General features: G+C 31.8%; 1 protein-coding gene across 2 annotated transcripts; it reads left to right on the top strand.

Moving 5' to 3' along the window:
- The first annotated feature begins 6,208 nt into the window (after window positions 1–6,208).
- Window positions 6,209–10,149, top strand: LOC139862967 (putative kinase-like protein TMKL1). 2 transcript variants are annotated; one of them, XM_071851603.1, is made up of 3 exons: window positions 6,209–6,281; window positions 6,765–7,181; window positions 9,168–10,149. In XM_071851603.1, exons 2-3 carry the CDS (start codon window positions 6,854–6,856, stop codon window positions 9,761–9,763), a joined length of 924 nt encoding a protein of 307 aa, XP_071707704.1. In that variant the 5' UTR covers window positions 6,209–6,281; window positions 6,765–6,853; the 3' UTR covers window positions 9,764–10,149. The 2 variants fall into 2 exon arrangements, with proteins under 2 accessions (XP_071707704.1, XP_071707703.1); XM_071851602.1 differs by lacking the exon at window positions 6,209–6,281 and having other exon boundaries at window positions 6,519–7,181.
- Window positions 10,150–10,485: the final 336 nt, after the last annotated feature.

Here is a 10,485-nt window from a genome sequence, read left to right as displayed (position 1 = left end):
CCAAAGGTTATACTCAAACTCAAGGAATTGATTATGAGAAAACTTTTTCACCAGTCGCGAGCATTAAATCAATTAGGATACTTATTGCCATAGCTGCTTTTCATGATAAAGAAATATGGAAAATGGATGTCAAAATCGATTTCCTAAATGGCTACCTAAGCGAGGATGTATATATGGTTCAGCCAGAAGGGTTTGTGAATCCTAAGCATCCTACTAAAGTATGCAAGCTTCTAAAATTCATTTATGGATTAAAGCAAGTATCCAGGAGCTGGAATCTTAAGTTTGATCAGAAAATCAAAGAGTTTGGTTTTTCTCAAAACCAAGATGAGCCCTGTGTTTACATTAGAGCTAGTGGGAGCAAAGTTGTCTTCTTGATCTTGTATGTTGATGACATACTACTTATTGGAAATGACATTTCAACTTTGCAAGATGTCAAATCTTGGCTTGGAAAATGTTTTGCCATGAAAAATCTTGGAGAAGCTAAGTATATTCTAGGAATTGGGATCTATAGAAATAGATCCAAAAGGCTTATTGGTTTTAGTCAAAGTACATACATTGACAAAATCTTACGAAGATTTAACATGCAAAACTCCAAGCGCGGAGCATTGCCCATGCAAAAGGGCATAACCTTGAGCAAGTCTCAAAGTCCTATCACACCTGATGAGATAAGACAAATGAAATGTGTTCCGTATGCTTCGGCTATAGGATCCATTATGTATGCCATGTTATGTACTAGACCTGATGTCTCGTTAGCCTTGAGTTTGACGAGTCGTTATCAACAAAATCCAGGTGAAGAACATTAGATTGCTGTTAAGAGCATTCTTAAGTATTTGGGGAGAACTAAAGATATGTTTTTGGTTTACGGTGGTTTGGAAGAAGAGTTGAGTATTAGATGTTATACAGATGCTAGTTTCCAAACTGATCGAGATGATTCTCGATCCCAGTCAGGGTATGTCTTTGTCATGAATGGCGGGGCAGTTGATTGGAGAAGCTCAAAGCAGAGCATAGTTGCACAGTCTACAACGGAAGCAGAATACATTGCTGCCTCAGAAGCTGCTCAAGAAGCTGTATGGATTAGGAAGTTTATTGCTGAACTCGGAGTAGTTCCCAGCATTGAATCACCTATGGAAATGTACTGTGATAATTCAAGTGCTATACACAACAAGCATGATGATCATGCTAGTAGTATTGGACTTCGTTATGCTGCTGATCTTTTTAATTTATAATTTAGTATTTGGATATTTTTGAAACATTAAACAGTTTTATCATAATGAATTGATATATTGATGGTATGATCATTTTCATTTATATCACTGTGTTCTATATTAGCATGTTTAATCCATGAATAATTGTTGATTATTCAAAATCTCCATAATCGATCATGTTATGGGAATAACATGAATTAAGATTAATATGAAGTTTTGGTTATATTTATTGATGATAAATAGTTAACTTGTAGAGACCAAAATTCATATATATTCATTGATGATGAATATTGGAATGACCTGTGACGATCGCTCCAAATCCATATGGACGAACACGTCATTCATCGATTTCATTGCGAGGTATTTGATCTCTATATGATATGTTTTGTAAACATTGCATTCTTTTGAAAAGGCACACCATAAATGAATATTTAAATCAAAGGTTTTCGACATCTGATGATTTCTAATATAGACAATCACCGTAATATAATAGTTTACAATGATACTTCCGTTGACAATGCAGTCAAAATAAGATACATGGTGATGATTTGGTGAATGCAACGTTTCCTTGAAAAATATGTCATGTAAGACTCCATGCACATAGCTTGTCTAACACATAAGCAAACAGCGGAAGACTTCTAGGAAACCTGAGAATAAACATGCTAACAAGTGTCAATAAAAAGGTTGGTGAGTTCATAGTTTTATTGTTTCATATAATCTGTATATAAAGGTGGATCACAAGATTTCAGTTGTTTCATCCAGAAACGTTTATCAAATATTCTACAAGATTGAGCACCTTGGTAACTAAGCTTTAACGTTATAATAAGTACCCCTATTTTAACATACATGCAACCAACATGTACAATACACGCAATCCAACGTGTACTAAACTCAAATAGCATACGTCTGTTTTATAGTTCAGGCTAGGGTTTCTATACCTGGAACAGACGAGGATGTCAAGCCCTATGGATCCATATACTACTACTCGCGCTCACCAGTTCTTATAACTGGCAGTTACTAGTTACCAAAGCTAAGGGATTTTCGGTTCAAACTCAGTGTAGAATTAAGTATGTACTTGTATCCATTGCGTTTAAAATAAATTGCATGTATTCTCAGCCCAAAATATTTAAAGCATTTAAAAAGGGAGCAAATGAAACTCACCTTAGCAGCACATAAAGTTGTTCACCAAAATGTGACCGAAACTCGGATTACCAAATAACCGTAGATCTCAACCTAGAGAACATATGTTGGTCAATAAATGTCTATCAAGCTAGGTCAGGTCATAGTGTATCACAATCTTAATGCTCGAGATTGACATACAAAAGTTATCCAAAGTCGTTTCAAAAAGTCAATTTTGACAATAGTTTAACAAAACGAGACGTACCTTATATATGGATTCATTTACTCGGTTGGTAATATTCAAAAATCCAATTTATCAATCTTACAAACAAGTTGTTTAAATCTTAATTGCAGATTCAAAAGCAATTTCAATTAACGTCAATCATAATTCAGTTGATCATATCTTTTAATCCGTTCATCGAAATTTTTCGATATCTAAATGAAAAGTTATTGATTTTTCGCCAGCTTTCCAAAAACATGTATATCATATACCTTTTACCAGTAATATATGTATTTAATTCGTGATTCATTATAAACTGTTTAACGACGAAATTTAGCATACAAGCATATATAAATATATATACTCGAGCACTAGACATGGATACACATTTAATATATAAAAGATAGGATATGAATGCTCACGTATCAATATTGTGATTCAATATTGCAGGAAAGTATGTAGATGCAACAAAGATGAAAAACACTAGGTTTGACTTGCGAATATTACCCATGAACATTACCCATAACCTCTATAGCTATAACCCATAGTTTCCTTAGCTCTATCCCGCTTGAAAACCCATTTTGAAAGTGACATGCTCATGACCTCGTCGTAGTATTTTATGTATAATACTAATTAATAATATTACTACTAATAATATTAAGATTAATAATAATATAATCTTAATAATAATAATAATAATAATAATAATAATAATAATAATAATAATAATAAATATAAATATAATAGAGAAAGAGATCGAGATAGATGGATAAATGAATCAGAAACAGAAACAGATCGAGCTTAAATAGATGTGGCCTGTCCAGACTTCCCATGCGATCGCATGGGTCTGAGGCACAATGGCCATGCGATCGCATGGCCTCTTTTTCCAGCTCACAATCGTTTTGTCCTACGCTTGTCGACATATTTATTAATTATATTTATAATATATAATTTATATAATTAATTATATATTATATTAAATTCACGTGCATAGTTGACTTGTAATTTTCGTTCCGATAAGTCGTACGTCGTCACTCGACTTATTTCCCGGTTCCGGTTTTTCGAACGTCCTTTCGTACACTGAGAAAACTTGTACTTTACGTTTCGTGAATCGTACCTTTGTCAAAATATAGTCTTAAATGATCCATAAACTATACCAATCGAGATATAACTTATACATTTGAGTGTTTTGGTCATTTACTTCTATAAATCATCGTCTCGCTATTTGTTAATATATATATAATATATACATTTTCATTTTGAAATAGTGTTTTACTGTAGCAAAGTTACTGTAGCAAAGTTTTTTTACTGTAGCAAATAGTGATTTTTGAAAACACTGTAGCTTTTCAGGTACTGTAGCAATTCGAAAATATTGTAGCAAATTAGTGTTTTACTGGTTCATCTTAAACGTTTTAGTTAACTTATCTAAATATTAATCGAATCAATAATCGAATGTTACTATCGTTTACTAAATAATTTGAAATCATATATATATATATATATATATATATATATATATATATATATATATATATATATATATATATATATATATGCACATTAAGTTATATATATATTGTTCGTGAATCTTCGAGAACAGTCAAAGAATAATTGATTACATGAATATAGTTCCAAAACTTTGAGACTCAACATTACAGACTTTGCTTATCGTGTCGAAAACTTTAAATCATTTAAAGATAAAGTTTAAATTTGGTCAGAAATTTTCGGGTCATCACATGACCTAACCGAGATTGCACTACATGGATCGTTGTCAGTAGTTAATCTTTTAGTGATTACGTCTTTATGTCCTTAGACTTGAGATGCACGCCGGTTTCTATGTGTGGAACATTGTACTTTGATATGGTTAAATGTTGTCCTGAATAAGGCTGTAATAAAGGTCATTATTGGGTATAATGTAAAGCTCGTGAGAGACACGTGTATGCAATATAAGATTTGTTCCTCCAAAATGTTTGGAGTTAGATACTTTTGAGCTCCTCCATTAATGAATAAGATATTTGTGTGGCCGCACCCAGATGTAATTAAGATGATACTTAATTAATTTGGTGATCTAATTCAGTTCTAATATCGAGAAATAAAATTGTTAACAAATGAGAATGACCAATGATCCATATCTCAAGTTTAACTAAAGTATCTGAAACAAAGGGACACATGACATTTAACACTTACTATATGCAGTTCTGAGAAACTACCCTCATGTGAATTTAGGGACAATGGCCTGTTGCTTGACGGTATCCATTGTTTGTATAGTTACTTGGTGTTGTGCCATGCACAAGTGGGAGTCTGAAAGATTAATGTGCAAGGTACAACATATAACTACATGACTAAATTCATTTGAGCCTTCGGAGTCACACATATATACACCTAGCGTTAATATAGTATATAAATGATATATATATGATATATATATATATATATATATATATATATATATATATATATATGATATATATATATATATATATATATATATATATATATATATATATATATATATATATATATATATATATTACTCAAGTAACAAAATAAATGTAATTACATTAAATTGATTAATTGTTTAAATTAATTTACAAATGTAATTTGTTAGTAGCAAACAAAAGCTAAAGCATAAGTGAAAAGCAAAAAAAAAAAAAAAAAGAAACAAAAATTTGTTGGTTGCAATTTCTTTTTCCTCCAATAATTTTGAAGTTGGTTACTTACTCCATAATATAAAAATTAAGAGTGTACCACTTTATTCCATATAGACAGAGATGTGGTCTTTGTTTTTAAAATGAGTGTCAAGGAAAGAAACCAAAGAGAGTAATCTATTTTCTGTTGTTTTTGGTTCAATGTAAACAACAACAAAAATAAAAGCTTCAAGTTAGTTATTGTCTAAAATTAGAATAAAGCAACATCAAGTTTCTTTTGATTCATTTTGAGAAGTCTTAAGCCAAATATTTACGGAGTATCATCATATTAATTGTTTCACACAATTAATCAAGAGTTGATTAATTTGTTACTTGGGTATTGGACTAGCATCCATTGACGATCGCTTGAAGTGTAGTGTGGACTATCCAAAGAGACGGCCATACTTTTGATCGTGAGTTTCTCTCCATCAACCCAGTTCTACAAGAAAGGTATATCGTTTACTCACTTTGTGAATATTATATATTTTGACAATTATTAGTGGTGTAACTGGATCTAATGGAACCGTTAATCGTGTGTATGTTTTGTAATGTAAAATAAGTTTATTTTAACTATTTGCTGCGTTAATTTGTTTTGAAAGTACACACCTTTATCCATCAATTGTAAGTAACAAACAACAAAACGTATCTACTAATTTATGTAAAGAATGAAACGAAATATATTTATTTCAAAATAGATGTTTCAATCCATATATTACTCCGTTCCCAAAATGAATTAATTTTCCCTAAAAATATACTCATAGTCGTAGTAGATATTTGAAGTATTTTACAGTATTTTAAAAAACTACATTTTGTTACATTAACATAAAATATATGCATATCTCGTTCTTTCTTCTTCAATTTCACTCGTAACTTTGCTATAAGATAATAAAAAAAATCTAACACGTGTTTCACCTAATAGTTTTATGTTTTATACATACCGATTTTTAGGTTATCACTCACTAACATATTTTTGGGTAGTTTAACAAATACAACTAGTTTATAAAAGATTGTACATCCACTAGTTAACTTAATACGTTACCTCCTCCCAAGGTTAATAATAAAGTTATTTTTTATATTATTTTATCATAATATTAAATATATTATTAATTATTAATAGTAATTATTTGGAAAAATGAAATGATTTGATTCCCATAAGACAATCCCCAGATCTCTTCCCTTCTATGTCTGCTCTTGATGACATAAGTGTAAAAAAGCTTTCTTTTATCATTCATCCCAACAATCTTCTATTTCTGTCATCTTCTTCTACACCAAACAAAAAAAAAAAAAAAATCAAATCAAATTTTTACCCCTACCCAAATCTCATGTTAGACTCTCATACATAAAGACTTGTACAACCAAAATGGGTTCTACTTGAATCTTTGACCCGGCCCAAGTCCTGTTTATTTCATCTTCACGCACAAATAAAGATCCTTCCTTTTTATCTTTTATAAACTCAAATGGAGAAAAAACACATGATTATACTCATTGTGACATTATCTTCCACTTTTGTCTTATTTGTTATTTGTTTTTTAGTTTGTAGAAGAAAAGGGTCTGCTAGCAATGAATCATGGGATAAAGAAGCCAACCCAGAACTTAAAGAAATTGGTGTTGAAGAAATAGAGATGAAAGGTGATTTTGTTAGATTTCAAGGTGGTGAAGATCTCCCTTGTTTTGATATATTGGATGCACCTGGAGAAGTTATTGGGAAATCAAGTTTTGGGACTTTGTATAGAGCTAATTTGTTGAATGATTCAGTTTTGTTGTTAAGATTCTTAAGACCAGCTTGTACTGCTGGGAATGTACAAGATGTGATGCAAATAGTACAACTTTTGGGGTCAATTAGACATGCTAATCTAGTGCCTCTGTGTGGATTCTATTCTGGGCCTAGAGGTGAAAAGCTTCTGGTTCATCCTTTTTACAGAAGAGGAAATTTGGCTCAGTTTATCAGAGGTGATTTCTTTACTCATTGAATTATTATTATTAATTATTGATTGATTATTATTTTTTATTTATTATGTTAATTTTTATTTCAGTTCATGATTTGATAAATATTTCATTTTTAGTTTTGGGTTCTCTATAAAGATTTCTATGCAATAATGTCCTTTAGTGCCATGATAATTTTTTGGTGTGCATGATCATAAAAAGATTTAGTTTTTTTACTTTTGAGCTTTCTTTAAGATTTTCAAATAAATAATGTTCTCTTTGGGCAATGATAATATTGAAACAGTAAAAGCTAAAATTAGTAGTTAACAAATTATTTTTTGAGTTTTAATCCTTTATGCATGGTAATGCAGCAAGTGATTGTAATGTACAACCCATTAGAAGCAGTTAATGTGTAGATGTAAGGTTTAAAAAAGTTGTATATGCTTTGCAGCTTTTGATCAATCTTTAGGTTCATATATGCTCTCTATATTCTTCGAGTGAGGTTTTGAACAGAAGTCATATGACCTGTTTTTTGTGTTGGTAGTAAAAAGAATTTTTTGATGTCTTGAAGTTTAAGACTTTTTGATGGGTATTTGTTTTGTTATTTAACTTATTAAACATGGCTAATATTATTCATTAAATCCTAATTGCCCACCATTTTATATTTAAAATTGACTTGTTTGACCTTAAAAGTCATATTTTGTCAGTAGGAAGTAGGAACATATAGAGGTGACAATAATAAATTTGTCATAGCTCATGAAATATATAATTATTATTTATCTCAATTATCACTTCCCTGCAAATTTCTTCTTATAGAAAATGGAATTATTGTAGATATGAGAAAGTTTTGATTGGAAATAACCTGCATGTGGGGGAGGGTCTGGCAGGTCATTTTAGTCATCAATATAGATTTTTGTCTTTACCAAGTTATCTTCATATATCTAATCTCCTTCACATGCTACACATGTGTAGTACTTGCAGTATATCAAATTGGTGCAGACATTTGACATCCATAAGTCAAATAAGAATGGGCCAATAGCCTAGTGGCGAATGACTCACTCTCCCTTAGGGGAGGTGAGGGTTCGATTCCCACTAGGTGAGGATTTTTCAAATAATTGGATCAAAAACCATTCTTACCGGGCCCAAATGATCCCTTGGTCCCACGCATGCGAAGATTGAAACAATGACAATGCAGGTTCGTTTATCGGGCCTGGCATGCTGTGGGGAAATGGGTGATGGTGTTTCGCCAGGCTCCAGTGGGCTACCGGGGACCGCTGGATGGGTTGACAAAGTCAACACAGGGCTAACATGTCCCTGCCGATACACATGTTTTGAAACAATCTATAAGTCAAATTAATTGACTTTTTCCTTTAGTATCATGTAGAATCTTTCTGGTAATTGCAATATTCTTGGGGAATTTTTAGGCATATATTTTGATATTGAATCAAGTAACTAACGTCATATTATCAGACCTTGATAAAAACATAGTTCAATAGGTAGTTTTTATGTTTAGTTAGGGTGCGCTTGATTGTCTCTTAATGGAATGATTTAGCATCGAATGTTGAATCGTTCAATATTCAAGGCATTTTTTTTGTGACATATGACAAGTAGTGTTGAATAAAACAAAACTATATGCTGAATCAGAGTTTAAGCTATCTCTTAACCATTAAGCACCTTCATTTTTTTAGAACCCTTACTAAATTTTATCCAAAACAATTATCAAACAATTTCTTGTATTTATTCATTTAAAAGGTTAGTAAGGTAAAATATACATCATTTAGAGATTTCATTCAGAATGATTATCAAACAGGTTATTGTCATTCAGAACGAGATTCATTCAGAACCTTTGAATCACTCAGATTATGAATCATTCAACACTTAATCATTCAATTTTATCAAACACACTCTTTGTTTGAAGTTCTAATAATAAATGTTCAAGTTGTGTCAAACTAAGTAAAATAAAGGTTTCAAACTAGATTTGTTAACTGATGTATCTATAATTTAACTGAGCAGATGATAATGGTGACTCTCACAAATGGGAAGTCATTTATCGAATATCAACGGGGATAGCAAGAGGATTAGAATATCTTCATATGGGGCTTCAAAAACCGATTATCCATGGGAATCTAAAGTCAAAGAACATACTATTGAGCAGAAACTATCAACCATCTGTATCCGATTTCGGCTTACATCTTCTTTTGAATACATCAGCAGCACAAGAAATGCTTGAAGATGCGGCTGTCGAGGGTTATAAAGCACCCGAGTTGACTAAACTGAAAGAAACTAATACTAAAAGTGACATCTACAATCTTGGAGTGATTTTACTTGAATTAATAACAGGTAAGGAACTAATAAATGGAAAAGCAAACCCTGATCAAGACTTTTATTTGCCAACGTCGATAAGGAAATCAATCTTGGATCAACGGATATCAGATATATATCATCCTGATATTCTATTGAATAATAATGATGGGTTAAGCCATGTTAATGAAGACACTGTTATCAAATTCGTGCAGCTTGCGTTGGCATGTTGTTCTCCTTCGCCATCTGATAGGCCAGATATAAAGCATGTTTGCAAGAAGCTTGAAGAAATTGGATTAAAATCTTGAAGGATAGGTTGACTTTATTGTCAAGTTTTGAAATGTATAGGCAAAATGGGTCTGAGATGTGCAAAATCTTGGATTTATGAGATGGGGATACTCCTATGGTGCTTGATTAGTTGTGAATTTAAATGCAGTAGAGAGTTGTACTGTACAATAGGCTCCTAGTATGATGTGGAGAGCAAACAAAGGTATCTTGAAATGGGTGTTCTTGATATGGGTCTAACATTTTCTTTAAAGGTCAAAGTCAGAGTCTTTATGGGTGGTTTACTTGACCCATCTGTTGAGTGGTGTTGCTTTTCTCTTGTTCACCAAGAAAAGCTAACATAAAATTGGTTTACTGAGAATATTCATCGGGGTGAATTGTTTGATTGTATAATCAATAGTACAACTGTTAGGGTAATTCCATTTATTATAATTTTTTTTTTCTTTTAGACACATCAAACACAACACACACAAAGAGCAAATCCAGTTCATTTTGTTTTAATGTATATAGCTGGCAACGATGGTTGAGAAGAAGTTGGATGGGCCAACTGTAGTAGCTGTGGAGAATATACAATTAATTAAAACAAAGTTAGATTTGCTAAACTTATTGCATGTGGAATCTGAGTCATTATTGGTTAAGTTATTCGGTATTTGTTTATAACGAGATCCGGATCGGCCTGCGCGATGCAGCGGTGTTTTTCAGATTGCATATTAATGTCTAACGTAGCGTAATGTATTTACAGAAA

This window comes from Rutidosis leptorrhynchoides, chromosome 8 (assembly GCF_046630445.1).
Source record: "Rutidosis leptorrhynchoides isolate AG116_Rl617_1_P2 chromosome 8, CSIRO_AGI_Rlap_v1, whole genome shotgun sequence".
Taxonomy (NCBI): domain Eukaryota; kingdom Viridiplantae; phylum Streptophyta; class Magnoliopsida; order Asterales; family Asteraceae; genus Rutidosis; species Rutidosis leptorrhynchoides.
This window is presented reverse-complemented; position numbering and strand designations above follow the sequence as displayed.